This window comes from Lathyrus oleraceus, chromosome 2 (genome assembly GCF_024323335.1).
Source record: "Lathyrus oleraceus cultivar Zhongwan6 chromosome 2, CAAS_Psat_ZW6_1.0, whole genome shotgun sequence".
In the NCBI taxonomy this organism is placed as follows: Eukaryota; Viridiplantae; Streptophyta; class Magnoliopsida; order Fabales; family Fabaceae; genus Lathyrus; species Lathyrus oleraceus.
In genome coordinates, this window is record NC_066580.1 from 386,612,762 (window position 1) to 386,633,456 (window position 20,695).

Below are 20,695 nucleotides of genomic sequence, written 5' to 3' on the forward strand. Positions count from 1 at the left end.
ACTACATGAAACGCGCAATCCTAATCGTATTTTATTACTTATTTATTTATTTTGAAATGGTGACGATCCTAACTCTTAAGGTTTGTTAACAATAAACAACAGACAAAGGAAAGCGAGGAAAAGGTACACCAAAGTGGGGAGTGGGATACATGAAAATATAAGGGATATGTGCGAGAAATAAAATGTCTCATTGTAAGGTAGCCCAAGAGAAAGTCTTGTGTGTGCATTGTGTCCTAAGCTAACAAATGGATAATGGAATTACAAAGCATGTATCCCTAGGATAATGCCATGAATGAAATCCATTCTTGCAATGAAAGATTACAAGTCCTCAGAAAATCTAAGTTATGCATAGGCCAATCATAAAATCTCAAGGTCTAATAAAGGGTCATAACAAGTCCTCTAAGTCTCTTCATTAAGTCTCACAAAGAAGATTAGGTGTTTTTTGTATTTTACAAGGTGTGTGTGTGTGTGTGTGCATGCGTTTGTAGGTGCATGTGTGTCTATGTGTATGTGTGTATGTGTGTGTGTATGTGTGTGCACGTGTGTCTACATTTGCGCGTGTGCACGTGTGTGCATGTGCACGTGTGTCTGCATGTGTGTTTGAAGGTGTGTCTATGTGTGTGTGTGTACGCACGTGTGTGTGTGTACGTGTGTGTGTGCGTGTGTGCGTGTGTGTGTCTGTCTATCCATGTACGCGTGTGCATGTGCATGTGCGTATGCGTCTGCGTCTGCATGTGTGTTTGTCTGTGTGTATGTGTGTGTGTGTGACTTGCCTTAGTACTTCTAAGTTATTTCCTTACTTTTACAATATTTTAGTTGTAACACACTGAACCCCGAAACTTATATATTAAGCTTTACACGACAATCTAGTGTGTGTGTGTGTGCGCGCGCGCGTGTGTGTGTGCGAAATGTGTGTGTATGTGATTGTGCGTGTTTGTCTGTGTGTGCGTGTGGGCGTTTGTGTTTGCGTATATGTCTGCGTCTACATGTGGTGTGTGTGTGTGTGTGTGTGTGTGTGTGTGTGTGTGTGTGTGTGTGTGTGTGTGTGCATGTGTGTGTGTGTGTGTGTGTGACTTGCCTTAATACTTTTAAGATACTTCCTTACTTTTACATATACAATCGATTGACTGGGAATGTCAATCAATTGACACTGTAGTTTTTTCCAAAAGTCCTAGTTTTCTCCCGTGAACCTTCATACATAATTCCAATTAACTCATACAAATTTAAAAAACTCAAACATGGTTTTTAATAGTAAACCATAATAGCATAATCATTAACATATACATCACTTATTTCACAATAATTCATAGCAATTTCATCATCAAATTCATTAGCAAATTTCATCATTATCATGAATAAAACTCAAGTTTTCACACCTTCATCGATGGCAGAACCTAATACATACATACTCATGATCATTCAAACATTGACTCAATCATAACCACACATATAAACACAAGATCAACCAACCAATTTCTAGAATTTCACCATATAAAAATTCATTAAAAGAAAACCTAGAACCTTAATGAGAGTAAGGACTTCCCATCTCTACCCCATAATGCAATACACCTAAATTGCTAGCCCTTTCTCCCCTCTTCCCTTGACTTTCCAGAAATGATTATGAATTGCACAACTTCTATGAATTCCTATTCCCAATTCTAGTTATCCTTCCCCCTAAAGCATTGTTTCTCCTTTGCCTCTTATTTTCACGTAATGTCAGATTCTCTTAGACCTAGTTTCTTCCCTAACTTTTAGAATATATAGTACCCTCGTCACTTTTGCTTAATTATTTTTTTCCCAAATTAACTCTAGCTTCTCTCCTCTATCACAAAATTTTATCAATTCCCACAATTGGCCCAAAACTCACATGGCTCCAATTATGTCATTTTATTATTATTAATAATTAAAATTCTAATTACTATGATTATTTTCTAATTTATTCTACCTTCTCACCACACACTACTATTACTACCACACTCCAACAAAATATAATCATATTATTTATTTAAATACACACTAACATCAATTAATTAAATAAAATAAATCCAAATAATTATATTAAATAATTTAATCGAATTTAGGGTGTTACACTGGTCACTTTGACAACAGACTGACATGACCTGGAGAACTTTCAAACATAGTTTAAGGCTTCAACATTATTTGCAAGATTTCTTCTAGTTATATAAACACTTTGATCTTTAGTATCTTTTTGCTTATTAGGCATGAGATGTTTCTTTAGTTAGAACTTCATCGTCAATGTTGAAAGTTATTGCTATGAACTTTAATCATTATTGTCGTCATCAAAAATTCAGATGGATCTTTTGAGAGATTTGTAACTTTATACCTGCAAGTATATAGATCCACAATAATGATAATAATTTTGATATATTTGTTAGGTATGAGCTACCTAACAAGCATAATAGAGGAAAATCACTGAAGTGATACTCTCTGAATGAGAAGGAACATAAACTAAGGTACCTAATTAAAAAGTATGTCTCTAAGAAACAGTTGTTTGAACCGCTTAAAAAGTTTGCAAATGAGCTCTCTTCACATAATGTTGAGGAGGTCATGGAAGATCCTAGATGGGTTCAAGCTATGACTGGGAAATTGCAAGAACTAAATAGGAATGCAACATGGACTCTTGTTCATTTACTAAAGGGAGAGAAACCAATAATGTGTTAGTGAGTTTTATATATCATATATAAAGCTGATGGGTCTATTGAAAGGTAAAAACTAATACTAGTAGTAAAATGCTTCACACAAACATGTGGCGTAGACTATTAACACACATTCTCACTTGTGGCCAAGTTGAGCACTGTTAGAGTTCTTTTATCCATTGCAGTAAATATTGATTGGTCATTGCATTAGTTAGACACAAAAAATGTCTTTCTCCATGAACACTTGATAGAAAAAAATATATATTTGATATCCCTTCAGGATACATGACAAATGGTGAGATTAAGGTGGTGTGTAAATTGCAACGCATGCATTTTGTATGGTTTGAAACAATCTCCTTCAGTGTGGTTTAGGAGATTAAATGTGACAAAGAAAAAGTATGGTTTCCAACAAAGAAACACAAATCATACATTGTTCATAAAACATCGCCAAGATAAGATCACAACTCAGATTGTATATGTAGATGATATGATTATTGTAGGAGATGACCCCGATGAAATTGCAAAGCTTTAAAAGCAACTAGCAACAAAATTTGAGATGAAGAATATGGGTGTACTGAAATATTTTCTAGGTATTGAGGTTTTTAGGTTGAAAAAGGGCATTTATTTTATCACAACAAAAATATATTCTAGATATTTTATTAGAAGTTCGGTTACTATACTATAAGCATGTAGATATGCCAATTGTCCAGAATCTTCGACTTGGGGAACATCTAAACCAAGTGTCAACACACAAAGGAAGATACCAAATTGTTGGAAAAATCGACTAACTATCTTATACATGGCCTTAAATAGCGTATGCAGTAAGTGTAGTGAGCCAATTTATGCATAATCCGAGTAAATATCACACGCACTACTAAAAAATTATGAATAATGACGGATATTAGAGACAGAAATGTTTCCTTCTCAATTAGAGACGGAATTGGAGACGGAAATTTGAAGTTGGAGACGGAAATTAAATTAGACTATATATCGACCACTTTTTAGCTAATTATTTTTTTTTGCTTAGTTACACACTCCAACTTTTCTTTTAGTTAAATAGCTTTTGTTTAAAAATATTATCTCACAATGTTATATATTGATATGTGGCTAAATCCTTCAAAAATAATTAGAATCAGATGTCAAGGGATGTCCGTCCAAGGATTTTGTGAAATTTGATGATCGGAAGACATAATTGTCTTTTATAATTGACAACCTATTTATTATGATGATGCTGGAAAAATGAAAGAATATAGTAGTATAAATTGAATGGAACTCAAAAAAGTGTGGTTTAGCAACAAAAAGGAGAACACACACAACACATCAATGTTGAAATTATGATGTCATATAACTTGGATCACCTTTTAGTTTGTTTATGTGGAATTATAAGAATAAGTGCATGTGATTACAGTTTACTAATATTAACATAGTTTACTTGTAATTTTATAGTAGTGTTAAATTGGTTTGAGTTATGGATATGTTCACAAGTGAAATAATGATAACATTTTGTGTATGATTTATGTTCACTAATCAAGTATATATTGTAACAGCAGTGTCATGCTCTGAAGGTTTTTTGAAGGAACCCTTCAATATTATGATTCTCCATAGAGAAAATTTGTGGTAAATATCATTCTCTTTTTCATAATTTATTCTCCCATTTAGATTATTTATGTTTAATATTGTATTTTCAAAGCATGTGGTAAATCTCATTCTCTTTTTCCAAAGTTATTCTTCAATACTATATTTTCTGTGTTATAAATTTGTATTACCGTGCCACAGTAAAATGAATCATTCACTTAACAATAACTCGGTTCGGTTCTTTGGATTTTTTTGAACAACCGTAGTCAAAGAATTCATAGTGGGATTGTTTAAGGACACAATTCTCATTGAAAATACCATGGGAGGAAAGGAATTCATACTACTCCTTTATTATACAATCACCTTCATTAAGACATATATAAATATATAATGTTGTCATGATTTTGCTAATTAATTTATATATAAATATATAATGTGTTATGATTTTGTTAATTAATTTATATTTATAATGTGTCATGATAAATGAAAATTTATTATAATAAAATGATATAGGTTGGGTAGTATATTCACCAATGATGCCTTCTAAGAGTGTATTATAAATAAGAACTTATTATATTTATAACTTCTTTTTGTATACCTCAATTTGTTCTAAGAGTGTTTGTCTTTCGTTTGTTTTGTTTATTATTTTTCCAGAATATTAGTGATGGGAATGATTGGTGCAAAGCAAATGGAAACTCCTCTCAGCAAAGAAAATGTCTGAATGGAAAAGAAGTGTTTTTTCTTCTATTGTAACACATATTTGAATGACTTAAATCACAATGTTGTAGAGGTATATATGAATGACTTAAATCATAATGATTTTTTTTATATTTGAACAAGTTTAAAATTTGAGCTCATATAGTGTAATGTTAATGTTATTATGTATGATGTTGAATTGAAAGATGAACAACAATAACACAGCATCATTAAAAAAATAGATTTAGAAAAACATAATGCTACTAGGTACTATACAATAATAAAAAAAAATTAGAGACGGAATTAAAAGTTTCACTCTTTTGTCTCTGTAGAGACGGATTTGATAGTTTTCCATTATTATTTTAGAGACGGAATATTTATTATAATCACGAATTTTATCCGTCTCTATTTTGAGACGAATGTAAAAATCCATCTCCAAAGAATTTGTGACTAAATTTTCACCGACTAATGTGTATTCGTCTCTATTTCTGTCTCTAAAATAATTAGAGACGAAATTCTTATAAATTAATGACGAAATATGTCTGTCTCTTATTACAACTTTTCTAGTAGTGACGGATGCATCAATTCGAATCATGTGGTACTTGAAGTCCACGTTTGGAAAAGACTTAATGTTCACAAAGAATAATCATATAAATGTCGAAGGTTATACAGGCACAAACTAGGCATGAGATATCCCCAATAAGAAATTCACTCACCTCTGACTATTTTACCCTTGTCGTAGGGAACTCGGTTACATAAAAAAGTAAGAGATAAAAGGTTGTCAAGTGTTGAAGAAGAGTTTCAAAGGATGAAGAAGGGTCTTTGTGGACTTCTCTAGCTTCAAGGACTATTAATCGAAATTGACTTTATTCAGTGGATCTTCGATTCTCTATGAGGATCTGTGGGGATAAGAATGGAGAAAAATATTTTCCTATGACGGGGCCAGAAACGGTAATAAAAAAAACATTAAGGACGAACGGAAAGCGGAGAAGTATCCTCCGTATATTTTTTGTCAGGTTGACATCCCTAATTAAAAATATGATTGTACATGTATAAATATATAACTTATTACTCCTCTATTATAAATGACCCTATTAGAAATATTTTGCAATTCACTAGTATCTTTTTTACATAAGGTCATTACCCAGATTCAAATTCAAGGATAAATGACCAGTTTGTTTTGACTTTTTTTTTAAATGATTTTTAGAGTATAACATATTTCGATGTAAAAAATTTTTACAAAAAAACTTTTCATAAAAGCTTCAAATGAAAATTTGATTTGAATAGTTATTCTTAAAATGTTATTTTAGTTATTTCATCATTTTATCGGAAAAAAATTGAATATCAAAATTTTAAAAAATCACTTAATTTTGAAGCTATTTCAAATAGCTTTTCATAAAAATCATTTTTGAAATAGAACTTTTTGAAAAAACTATGATTTTGACTATACTTTGATCTTCAATAATGTAGGTTTATGTTATAGTTTATCAAAATCAATCTTTTAATTTATAAAAAACAAATTTAAAAAAACTTATAATATTTTGAAAAATAATTTTGTAAATTCAATTTTCAAAAATACAAAGAAAAAATTTATTTTTTTAAAACTAAAACACACCGACCCAAATTCACCCAATATTAACCAAATAAATAAGATGTATTACTAATTTATAAGAAATCAACCGCAAGAATTAGCTAAGTCACCTCATATTCGACAAACATTAACCGAATAACTGAGCTGTGTTAATGAATAATTAGTGCATATATATATATATATATATATATATATATATATATATATATATATATATATATATATATATATATATATATATATATTGTTACAGTATAGTTCTTTAATTTAGTTACTTAACAACACGTTTAATTAATTAATTAAGTGACTAAAACACCGGCGGTTAATACAACTGATTAACTAACTCACTTGTTATAATACCTTTACAATCAGTCTTTGAAGCTCAAGAACCTGAATATTCTCCTCTTACTTTCTCTCCAAGAAACCACTAAATATTGCATTCTGTCAACAATATTCTGCTCATGGATCCACCACCACCCAAACCAGTGGCAAGTTCTCGTCCACCAAGGCCACCACGAAAAAACAACGCTCCACCATCACACGTCTCTCAGCGGCAGCCACAAGAATCATCACCGGGAATACAAGAATCTCAACTACTGTCATGGTTTGAAGAAATATTCCCTGGTCAAGATCTTCCACCGTGTCTTCAACCGGAGACGAATAATGTTCCTCCGGGAGACTACTCTTTACAACGTGTTCAGAGTCTTCCTAGATCAAACCCTGTACCATGGCGTAAGTCACGAGAACGATTATTATTACGTGAATTATATCCTCATCTTGATTCTCATTGTACGGATTTGGTCTCGCGGCCCAGAGAGGGACTTCAACCACCGCGACCACCGCGGCGTCGGCCTCAGCCACAGGTAATAGCATTTCCTTCTCTCGACTCGCCACCACAGTCACCACCCCAGTCGCAGCAAGAAATAGCTCTTGCACCTCCATCTCCGCTGAAAAGAGAATCCCAAGAGGTTCATCCTTCTTTTTCTATTGCTTCTCCGTCTCCATCGTCATCAATGCACACAGAATCGACGGCAAAAACTGTTTGATCTCCGTCACCATCGTCAATGCAAAAAGAACCGTCTGATGAAACTGTTTGATCTCCGCCCGCACGCAAAACCAGTCCTAGTGTTGGATTTTCGTCGTAATCTTAGTTATTATCATAATCGTTACACTAGCGCTGGTGCGTTCTACTTATTTTACTCTTTCATTTATATAGTACTAGCTGCTTCTACTATTACTCACGGTGATGATTGTTGTTTCAGGTGTACGTTTTTAGACATTATTTATACATCAAGCTTTGATCATTACTATTGACGTCAACGGTCAACTACATGTTTATGATAGATTAACTTTCTTTCGGGAAAAAGATGTGTATTTCTTATTCTGTCACACACAGCTTGTAGTATCAACGTTTCAGTGACCTTGTAGGTTCTTGATTTTAATTTGTTAGTAAAATATATGAAATTCTAGAAGTTAACAATTGTGAGAGAGAAAATGAAATGTTAATTAGATTTTAGATGTGATCTCAAATGTGTTATTTTTTTTATGAATTAAGAATAGTTGTTAACCATATTGGAGATTAAGTGGTAGTTATCGAAAGTGTAAATTGTTGATTTTGAGTCTTTTGAGAATGTATTTTTTGAGTATTGTATTGTTTATAGAATTTAATTGATATACACTGTCAGTGTAAAGATTTTTTACACTGTCAGTTAATCACAACCACTGATATATTTGAAAGGTTTGACTTTTATTTTAAATATTTAAAAAGTAATATAAACGGGTGATTGTGATGTAGTGACAGTGTAAAACTTTTTACACTGACAGTGCATATCAATTAATCTCTTGTTTATATTAGATGAGTAATATCAAGTCATAAACTTATAATGTGAATTCACTTAACTTGTGTATATGAATGTGAAAATTAATAAAACTTATTAAGTTAGCATAATCCTTAACCTTAATTTTTGCCTTCAATTTAACTTGTCAAATCAGCTTTGCATACAATAAATGACATTCTTTATATCAATGTGCAACTACTATTATTCATGTATTCCAATTTCACTAATATCTTATCTTCATAAATGACATATAATTTCTTATACTCCCATCTCCAATTCCTTTTCACTACTCTCCTCCATGATTTCGCCTCTCTCTTTCATCCTCACACTACAAATTCGGAAAAAAAATATTATCATCTTCAACTCATCAAACTCGTGCAACGCACATTAATATGGATGACTTCGAACTCTCCATACTGAGTTTAAAAGACTGATTTTTATTTTACTATTATATCTCTCTAAAATATAGTAAATTTGGCATTCTTAACTAATTGTTATTCTATTTCTTATTTCTCATATCATATTGATTTGTTAGAAAGTACTAATGAATATAAGCACTCTACTATTATCAGGCTGAAATTTCGAACATATAATTTATCCCTTGATTCAGATGAGGTATCTCAATCTCTTGATACTCTTTATTGATTTCTCATGTAATTTTAGTTTTGACATGATTAACTATTATAATAATTGTGTTTTTTCTTTTCATTTCAATAAGTGGTCCTTCTCTTTTTGTTTCAATAGTTGTGACTATTATAACAATGATAATGTTTTTTCCCTTCTCTTTTTCCTATATATTTTAGAAATATACTTTGAGATTATGATACTTTAATGAACATAAACTTTAATGAGTTTCAATTATTTATTCAATGTAAAGAAAATTAATGATCTTTAATGATTATTTATATTGATACTCCATTCATTTTATAAAAAGTGTCCTATTTGAATAATTCACGGTTATTAAGAAAATGATTGGATGTGTTGGTTTTGATAATAAAATTAATATCATTTAGTAGAATATCCCTACTAAATATAATTAAAAGAGATGTTGAATAAAGTGAAAGTTAATAAATAGGGATATGATAATGAAAAACTAATAATAAATACTACAATGATATTATAAAAGAACTATATTTTTTAGACAAATAAAAAGTGCAAATAAAACATTTTTTATAAACAGAATGGAATAGTATTATGCATGGCAACCTTTTTATATTCACGAGAACATTCAATGCTACTTGAAAGAAATACATGGCATTTAGTGAAGTCATAGAAAATTACATTATATTAAGTCATGATTATTATATGATGGAGGCTTTTGCTATCCCTGCATGTACACTTCTTATATCCACGAGGACATTTATTACTACTAGGATATTTTCCATAATGATTGTTTTGTCTGTTTAACTCATCAATGTTATTTAAAAGAAGTAGATGACATTTAATGAAACTTTAAATTTTAAAAAATTATATTCATGATGACATTTATAACTACTTTGTTAGTTTTTATAATGTTTGATTTATTTGTTTAACTCTTCAATGCTCCTTGAAGAATTATATCTCTTATCCCTTATATTTAATATATGTTATTGGTCAATGATTCTACCGATGTTATTGTAAAAAGGAGTTGTTAAAATGAATTTACTAAAGAATGTAGCAAAGCTGATATTGGTTGATGAATGATGGAATCAATGAGATTGCATGTGTGAGTTCATTAGTGATCCTATTTACTAGTGTTTTTGGTAAACAAATCACGTGTTTTATTTCACTTGAAGGACCAAACTCGAAAAATCCTAAAGGACACTTTGTGTGAAATGTTTGAGAAAATGTATTAGTGCTAAAATATTTTATGTTTGAATCTAGAGCAATTGGATAGAAGTTCAAAGAAGTAAATGTAGAAATACTTACAAGGACAAAGTAAATAAAGAAAAATAGCAAAGCATTTGAATTAAGAATGTTTTAATTAAAAGTGGGACACAAGTTCCTATATTTCTCACAAATTCTTTATTTTTATGACTCAGATGTGTCAATTCTAAATATAACACAATAAAAACATGAACCCTTGATACAACTCTAAAATCTACTTAAATACTATGTACACCAATAATTGTCAATAACGATTATATCTCAGAAATTTGACACATATCTTCTACGTGGGCTTTTGTCTTCTGATGTGTTTCCACATTTCCTTGGTTCTCGAACCGCTCCAAACCTCTACTTCTGTAGAAAAAGTCTTCAAGTTACTTAATATTATATCTCGAAAACTCCACTTGTCGAATTTGCAACTTGGTGTTGACAACATGACTTAACTACCTACACTTAGTATATAAATATACCTCGTATCTCGCATACATGCAGGCAGGGCTAAGTCTAAAATCTCAGGCTAACAGATGCCCCAAAAAAATTCCATTTTCGATCATGTTTGCAATATGGAAAAATGGCGTTTTTTAGTAAACACCATTCAAACCATTTTGCATACGTCATTGTCATCATGACTCCTATTATCTAGCCGTCATGTTAACAATGTTCGTGTACCTGCCATCATAGCTTTCGATTTCCAAGGCCTTTTTGGACCACAAACATTAATCGTAAGATAAATCATTAATTAGTAATAATTTAAGTTAAAAAATTATAACATCAGTGTTCTAACTTTTAGAGGGAAAAATTGAACAGTTTCACTTCATTAGCTATATATCATATCTTTCACTTCTTTCTTCCATTTTCCCCCATTTCTCTCTTATGAATCCTAACTTCTTATTTTATGCAACCTCCATTTTCATCTTCTACTCAAGTTCTAGAACCTCTTATGGCTCATAAAACAACTTCTAATATATTCTGTTGCTGATATTTGTGGTCCTATTTATTCTGGGTCGTACTCACATTCCAGAATCAGTAATGAAGAAAGAAAAATCCAACATTTGGGCTTCCCAAGTACTAATCCCTTTCTCTATTGTAGGTAAGACCCATGCATTTCTGGGTCTTTTGCCCATAAATTATGTGAAACCTAATAAAATGGCGGGTTTCTTCCATTGTTTACCTTATTGTAAGTTCCTTTGAGGACGAGAGCTTTAAGTTAGGGTTCATGGAACAACCTCATCGTGTGTTATGTTCTTCTATTTACATTAATAATGAAGTCTATCTCAACTGGCTTAATAGAGTGGAAAAGAATAAAGGAAAAATCTGGTAAGATCAACGCATCTTCGATTTAATCCAACTGGCAAGAACTGGACCAAGGTACAATGCCAATATGCTCATATCTTCCATTTATTTTGGGAAGGTTCAACTAATAAATTCCAAATCGTTATGGGAGGATAACCCCCATGTTTTTCAACGATACTGTTATTACTAGTTTTTCCTTCAGTCATCCTAGTTTAAACGAATACATTAAAGACCATCATGACCAAATTAAGGAAGTCTTTGACTATAAGCACATTGCTTTCCTCACCCTCGGATTATCTGACTTCATTTTTTGTTCTAATTATCTCAAAGTAGCTAAGACTTTCATACAGCTAGCCACTCAGCTTTATGAGTGGGAAAATGTTTGTCTCAGTAGATTGATCATGGGTAGTCTTTATGATTCCTTAGGACTTGCCTCCCCTGAACTAAATTATTTTTCTAATTTTGATGAAAATCTCATGATTTTAGGCTCTATATGGATCTTGCAAATTTGTACTAATGCCATTTTTGAAATCTTCCTAAAACATTGCTATTATATCTAACTTAGCTAACCAAGTCGAGGGAAGACAATTCAAAGGTAATACACTTGCTTTGCTGACCCCAGAAGACATTGGCTTATCAATTGAATAAGCCTTTCTAAAAAAATTCTTCTTGTATCTGGATTGTGCCACATCCGTTCCTTCTATGGCACCATTTGTTGATCGAAGTCATTAACCGAATTGGTTCATAAGAGAGTTTTTGGCTTCTTCACTTGAAAATCAATTTGAAGCTCTTGACATATGGGTAGCTTTCCTTAAACCTACTATCTTATCGACTAGAATTTCGATGGGGAAAGTTGGATTGGGGTTCGTTGGATACCATCCAAATTTGGTGGCGAAACAATTTGGTTTTAGCCAATTTTTACCAATATCACTTTTTACCAAGAAAGAGGAAATATGCTTGGCTAACAGCACAATGGTAGAGAGATACAAGGTATGTTTAGACTTTCATACCCAAAAAGTCATTAATCTGAGCCCGTTTGAATTTGAAGCTTCTTACCTTTTATACCAAATAATTCAAAGAGAGGATAACATATCATAATGATATTGTTGTGGATCTCAATTCCGCTGTAACATTTGACCGATGCTTTTATTCTCTGCAGAGACAAACCAAGAAAAGTCAAGGTGCCCACATCAAGGAGATTTAAACTTTTCAAAATTACTTAGAACCCGTGTATAATTCTGGTCAACTTAGTCGAACTATTTAAGAGTCGCAAATGACAGTAATGACCATGAGGTCATCTTTATAAGGGTGGACACCATTTGTGTGTTTCTCAAATAAGGAGATCTCGGCTTCTAGTGCCTTTCTCTCCCATTCGCCTTCAATATTATGGGTGTTTTGTATATTCAAGATTTGTCAAGTGTACCTCATATGAGAGGAGCTTGTCTCCTCGCCTCTAGTGAATCCTCATACAAAAGTGTGGAGCATGTGGCATACTCCTTTGTTATCCTTTCCCGTGGACGCTTACTTTTCCTTGTTAAGCTTAGGGATAACTGCGTCATCTAGCCTATAGAAGATGGATTTGTATGATCCATGAGAAAAATCGCATCTGACATAGTTCCTGAGGTGTCCCTCTTGGATCAACCTCTCAACTTATTTCTTGAGTTAGTAACAGTCTTTTCCACCTTGCCTGCTCTCTTAAATGCAATTTTATCCTTGAAAGGAGAGGTGCGACTGGTCTTCTTGTGAGGATGTGAACCTTCAGCGGTAGGAACACGTTCTTTACGTCTCACGCCTTCTTCTTTTTTATCTCCTCGCCTTTTATGTAACATTATTCTTTGGTGACATTTATGCTAGCAAAAGTCAGGACTTCTGGGCGAGAGACTTATTGAAGTGTCGTGCCTAGATACCATTCTAGAATTCTCTCACGAACAATTATTGATTTGGGGGTGGGGGTGGGGGGCTAATGGTAGCTTCAATGGATTGGGCGAGATAGTCCTTCAACAATTCGGAGGGGCCGTGTCTTATGTTGGACAACCTGGTGGTGGACATCTTCTTGTGACGACTGGCGGTGAACTAGTGTATGATTTTTCTCACTAATTCTTGATAATTGGTGATGGAAGCTCGAGGTAAACCCATATACCATTGCAGGGAGGTGTCCTTGAAGGTGCTAGACAAAAAATATCACTTTAGGGAGTTAGGGACTTTGATGATGGTCATCTGAGAGTTAATAGAGGCAACGTGCTCATAGGGGTCATTGCGTCGACCAAACTTGGCAAAAAAGGGAGACTTAAATCCTTTAGGGACAAACACTTCCCATATTTCATTTGAGAAAAGTTGGGGATCAAACACTTATATCTCATTGGGATATTGGTCTCTTGTTGTCGTGGTCATATATTGAGGATATTGTCCTCAAAGGTTTGATTCTGACGGCGTAGTTCATCCATGGCGGCACGCATCTCTGCCATGGCATTGGCATCATGTCTCCCCTCAATATCTTATGGCGTAAGGGAAGGTGATTTCCTCTTAACCATGGTTGAGAATATCTGGATATAAGAGCGGGTGACAGTGAATATGGCGATTGTAGAAGAAGGTGTGACCTAAGTTAGTTTTATCGAGACCCTTCAGTGGGTGCCGATGTACTTGTTAAAAAGTACAGATGTGTGTTGTATCTCTACACGGGTAGGGAATAACCAAAGATCTTAGTAGGTTTATAACAATAAGGACTTGTCCAGGACGGTGAGAGACCCTGTATGGTGGTTTTATGGGGATTATGGTGGTATGAGAGACACTCTCACATGAAGTGAGATGCTCTATTTAATATGCGATATGTGGTTAAGTTGTCATTTGTCCTTTCCCGTTAAGGGAGGAATATTTATATAGTCTCTTGGATCTAAAGCTTAGGAAATCCTAAGAAGTAGTAACGGCTCACCCTTAACTTGAAGAGACAGCTGACCACCCTTTTTTTAGGGAGTCATGGTCTGACTCGTTCTTTTATGGTGAGTGGGGAGAAACGATATTGCACATGTCATATGCCTTAAAGGCGAGACCCCATGCTCTCTTGAGGTAGCGCCCTAACGATACCCCGCTAGGCGAGGTCCCTGACGTCGCCACTATTTACGACTCTCACAAATACAACACTCCATTTAGAAATATAATATTTTCCTAATTTTCTTACTAAAGACATGTCCACATGGTTTATTACATTGCCACCAAATACAAACACAGTTTTGATCGGGGAACATTTAGAAAATATTTTTCAAGAATAGTTCTTCTGAGGAAAAACAAAGGTCGATGCCATAGATTTGGCGACAAATAAAACCTAGACACGTGACTATGATTCTAGAATTTCAATTAGTGCAAATGGAAGAGCAAGTATGAACTACGATTTTTGAAAGAAAATGGTTAGCAGATAACTTATAGAGATGTTGTAGTCGGAAGATAGTGTTGGACAAATTAAAATTTTAAACTTTGAAACGTAAAATATGAAGAAAAAAAATAAAGTTTTCCTTAAAAGGGGTAAAAATCCAACTACAAAGTTTTCCTTAGTAAAAAGTGAAGGGGTATGAACGACTCATGTTATGAATTAAGAAAAAATATGGGTGAATTAAAATCTGTACCACTTTATAAGTGTCTTAAACATTAATCCCACATATTCAAATACAACTTAAATGTTTAATAGAAAAAAAATATGCTTTTGATATTACTAGTAAAGATGATCAAATATTTTTGACATTATGTTTAAAGAACAATAGATCTTATTAAGTGAAACTGATAAAACCCCTCCCCACAAGCAAATAAGAAGGTCAAAAAGACTATTGAAGAGGGTCAAATTATATTTTAAGAATACTATCCAAAAACCTATCGAAGATGGTTGAATTGTATTTGATGACAAGTCAAAAGGATAATGAAAATTGATGACAATCTTTTTAAATGGCTGCAAATTTTGTTAAACCTAATTTCAATATTTTCTATAAAACCGTTAGTCAGTTACATATATATGCAACTAACTAACTGAAATACTGTTATTCAGTTAGTTGAAACTCTCACACTATTACATTACTTTCTATCCAAGATACCATTGAACTCTTGAGAAATAACCATGGATCCTAATCCTCCGAAACCAATACTTCCCAATTTAAATCTTCCTCCGCCTGATTCACCTGAGCAAGAACTTCCGGTACCTCAGTCACCGCAACCGCAACCACCAAACTACTCTCCACCACCACCAAACTACCCTCCACAACCTAACTCTCCTTGGCAATCACCGACCAACTTACCTCCATCGTCACATTCTCCACCACAACAGCCGCTAAACTTACCACCACAGCCACAGGTATTAGTCCAAGATCCTCGGCCGCAATCACCGGAAGACTCGTGGCCAGACCCAGACGCTTCACCACAAGAATCATGGCCAGAGGAGCCACAACCTTCACCTCAACATGAATTCTTAGTCGAAACCCCCGGAGGAGTCGTCACCGTCACATTACCACACTCTCCGCGAAGTCAGCTGCGGCCAGATGTACTTTCTACACCGGAAACGTCAGACTCTCTACCAGACTCATCAGACGCTCCAACCGACACAGCATCAGGAAATACTTCCTCTCTTCCTCCCTCGCAATGAACCAAATATATACACTCAAGTTTTTTGTAGTCTGTTAGTTTTTGCAATTTCAAGTATTGATTTGTATGCCGGTTCTTGATATCGTGCGAGTTATGAAGAAATTAAGGTGATACTTGAATTGAAACTTCTTTTTTTCTCTCTTGTTTGGGTTAAACTAATTGTTGAAAGTTTCTCGGAGACATGCTTCTAATTATCTTTTCATGATAATCACTGCTCAAAAAGTTAATTAATAATTGTATTTGTAAAATGAGAAGCTACACATGGCTCAAAAACGAAACGAGAGAGTGAGGTTTTTTCAAGAAATGGATTCCTATATGCCACTCACTCTAAGTTTTCTACGTTGAGGTTATAATAGTCAATAACACATAGAACAGGATTCTGTTGCTTAGCTTCGTGGATGCATTTATGTTCTGCCCACACTTTGAACATCTTCCAGCTGGAATCTTTTATTCTCAATTGTCATTCCCAATTTATGGGATTCCAAGACCACAGTTTCACTTTCAACAAATGGCTCGAAGCAGCTAAACTACGTCGCGTGGTTCATTTCTATCTATATTTGTTATATGTTCCTTTATCCCCTACCATTTTCTGCTTCAAAACACTTGTCTCCATGGCATATATGCTTGATGTTCGATTTCATCATATAGACCATATAGACGATTTCATGAAACTTCTTTCTCGTTGTCCCGTATTTGAGAGAATGAGTATTATTCTCTCGATATCATAAAAAATCCTTTAAAATAATTGTTTATTTATGTATTTATTATTATATAAAAAAAAGCAAGCAAATGAATAATAAATTGCGCCGTTACTCTATTTTGGATGATAAAACTTATCTTCTTAAAAGTTATATTCATTGTCATAGATGACACAATATTGTTATACAAGAGCCTTTGCACTCTCTTTAAAAGATCAATTGCTTATGGTGCTAGAAAAACCATATGTATCAAAGGCAAAAAACGTATGAAAGCATGTTCATTGTCGGAACACGCTTTCTCATGTTTGACCACTTTACTTTAAGCGGCTTTGAGCGTTGCTTGTCCTACATCAAAATCTCTAGTTCTTAGTCCCACCAGTGGGGAAATCTTGATCAAGTCTACACATGCATGTTTTACTCCTACCCAGCCATACCCCAGAACAACTGTTAGCCTAAGAGTCAATCTCCCCTCCTTTGGATCAGTCAAAAAATTCTCAGACGCATCTTTCTTCACAAATATTCCTACACACCTAAATATAAAAAATAAGACATCCCTAACAAAGTTATGACAATATTTGAATCTTGAAATCTCCTTGCTATTTGTAGCATGTTCCACAAATGTATCCAAGCATGCCTTACAGAAAATAAGGCAAACATCATCAACTGAAAATGAGGGAATCATAAATCGGTATTTAAGGATGGTGTGATACTCTATTGGGGATATATGTTGGTCTAAACCGTCAATAGATACAACAAGGAAAAAATCTTGAGCATGTGTTACTTGCTAACAATCAAAAATTATATTTTATCTTGTGGTCATAAGATCAAAATCTGAAATCACAATATTAAGATAACAACAAAAGACTATTTTAAACCCTTGTCCAAGTTGATGAAATCCGCGATCGTTTTATTCGAAGTTCGATTTAATATATATATATATATAAGGGGTATGATATTAAATACAATATATATTATCATTTTAGTTATTAAAAATATCATCAATTTATATCACTACTACAAAATATATATTCGATAACATCATATTAGATAGCAGTGGTAATACCTCATTTTTTGACGCGTTTTTTTTATATTTATAAAAAGAAATTTCATTACGGTCATTATAAGCAACCGTAGTTAAATGTACATGAAGTGACAGAGTTCGAATCTCAGTACAAATAATTTTATATTTTATCTTTACAAAGAGTGTTGTCATTATAATATTATATATATTAAAATTAAGATATTTATCACCACAGTTAGTAAAAGAAACTGTTGTGAAAGACATTAGATTTCACTATGGTTCTTATAATACAACTATGGCGCTTCTTGACAGAATAAGTGTCGTCTCTCTCAAAACAAATAACATATTCTCTCTTTTTCATTCATATTCCACATGCAGAAATCGTCATTCTTCTTCTTCTTACTAAAAGATAATCATTATATTTATTCTTTCAACTAACAGACTCTCTCGGTTCAAAGTTGTTTATTCATTATATTTCTTCCTCTGCTTCTTCATAGACATTCTTCCAATTTTTCTTTGTATAGGATCTAATTTTCATCTCCATTGAAGAACTTTCAAGTACATATTTATTCAAACTATTCATTCCATTGGTTTTTTTTAAAGTTGTTTATATTTCCAAATCTAGTTCAAGAGTTTATGTTTCTAAATATATTTACATTTAGCACGGTATTTTTGAGTTGTATCCAAGGTGAATGAAAAACATTAACTCAAGAAAGTGCATCCTATAGGTGTGGTCCATAAATGGTTTGTGTTGCTATGGAGAAAAAATACAAGAAGAAAGTGCATCCTCGATGATTGTGCAATTCGATGATTGTTCAGCATATTATTATTATTATTATTATTATTATTATTATTATTATTATTATTATTATTATTATTATTATTATTATTATTATATATTCTATCGCCTATATATATTCTTCTCTTATAATGTGAAATATATCAAAATAATGATGAGATCATAAGCTCAGTTCTCTTCCTCTCTCTTCTTCTTCACTTGTTTTTTAAACTCCATTAATGGAGTTTTTCTAAGGTGTTCATGATTCCATGAACCTTGTCCAGTTTATCAACATGGTATCAGATGCCTTTATCGATCTACCTCATTTCATTCATCTTTGATTTTGCCTTCTCTGTTATTTCACCATGCCGTCTCACATTGATCCACAAGCAGATGTCACTGGTCCCTACTATGTTCATCCTAGTGATGGACCTTCATCAGTCAAGGTTACACCGATTCTTGAAGGTTCAAACTATCATTCATGGGCCAAAGCTACACGCGGAGCTTTGGGAGGAAAGATGAAACTTGAATTCGTTGATGGCACAATACCAATTCATGCAGATGACTTTGATCCTTCTTACCGTGCATGGAACAGGTGCAACATGTTAATTCACTCTTTGTTAGTCAATTATGTATCTGAATCTATTGCACATTCGATTATTTTCTTGAAAAATGTTATTGATGCTTGGAATGATCTAAAAGGAAGATCTTCACAAGGAGATCTTGTTAGAATCTCTGAATTGCAACAAGAAATCTATATCTTGAAATAAGATTCCAAAATAGTTACAAATTTCTACTATACACTGGAAGTGGAAGTTCTTTGGGAAGAACTTCAAATTTACATGCATATGTGTAATACCCCAAAATTTACCCTTCATTTTTCCCGAAAAAAAAAATAAAAATTTAATTAATTAATTAATTAATTAATTAATTAATTAATTAAATAAATAAATAAAATAAATAAATAAAATATAACAAATTATTTTGGACTTGGGTCTCCCTCATTTGAGCTCATTACCCACGAAAATCAGTCTATAAATACTGAAGTTTCAGTAGAGGAAAACACACTTGGAGTTACACTGGGAGATTCACTGGAGAAAGAAGGAAGAGAAGTAAAACCCTGAGGAAAAGATAGTGAGAGAAAAGCCAACAGAGTTCAGAGCAACCTCCAAACCCTGAAAGGAACTCAACTTGTAAACCTCACGGGCGCAACTCAATCAAGCTCTCCAATCAGGTTTGCCCTATATCCATCATCTTTATGCCTTTTATTTGAATGCTCTAAATGTATGAGGTATTATGGGTGAATTTGATACCTTTTTGTGAGCCTTTTGTGAATTTTGATGGAATTATTCATGTGGTTACATTTTGATTTAGGGGCAACTCTGGGTTACCCTATTTTGTTTATTCTAACCTGTCTTGTGTTTCCATGGCATTGTTTTCTCTTGATTTCATCCTACTACTCTAACCCTTTGTCGAGTTTTGTGAGGGCTCACATGGCTTTCGCAGAGACACTCGCGTGGTTTCCCACTTTATTTGTGGGATACCCCCTGGAGTTTTATTCTGATTATTCGTGTTGACTGATTTCCTTTGACGGTCCAGCTGGAGACATTTCAGGGTTTCTTGCCCCTTTAACTGCTATAGCTTCGGATCTTTATCCGTGTGGTAATTTTTTCCCTTTCTCATACTTTATCGCTTTCTTAGCTGGAAGACCTCGATAGGAGGCAATGTTTGAGCCCCTTGGTGGCATTTTACTTTGAGATACATGTTTTGTGTTTTGTATTCATATCCCTGCAGGTAGCGCGGTTCCTTCGTCAAGGACTGCCTTTTTGCCCTCGAGCATCCCAAACCCTAAAACCCAAAGCAACACGTTTACTCCTTCTACTACAGGCGAGTAAGTCTCCAAAGGTCGAGCATCCGGTAGATTGCGTAGTAACGTTGTTCGTCCAAAACCCAATCCATAACCCCGTAGTTAGCCGAACTACGGCTTGCTCTGATTCTCATTCCAGATGAGATACGTAGGCATAAGACGCGATGTCTTAGCGAGCACACATCCCCCCAACCC

At 33.6% G+C, this 20,695-nt stretch overlaps 2 protein-coding genes across 2 annotated transcripts in view; one reads left to right on the forward strand and one right to left on the reverse strand.

Moving 5' to 3' along the window:
• Nucleotides 1-10,422: 10,422 nt before the first annotated feature.
• The window catches only part of LOC127119658 (glutathione S-transferase zeta class), a 33,710-nt gene continuing 23,437 nt past the window's right edge, over nt 10,423-20,695 (reverse strand). Inside the window, exon 11 of the mRNA XM_051049933.1 lies at nt 10,423-10,577. The gene's annotated coding sequence lies outside the window, so the exon portion shown is untranslated. The remainder of the gene's footprint in view (nt 10,578-20,695) is intronic.
• On the forward strand, nt 15,616-16,137 carry LOC127123382 (leucine-rich repeat extensin-like protein 3). Its single transcript, XM_051053601.1, has one exon. The coding sequence runs from the start codon at nt 15,616-15,618 to the stop codon at nt 16,135-16,137; it is 522 nt and encodes a 173-aa protein (XP_050909558.1).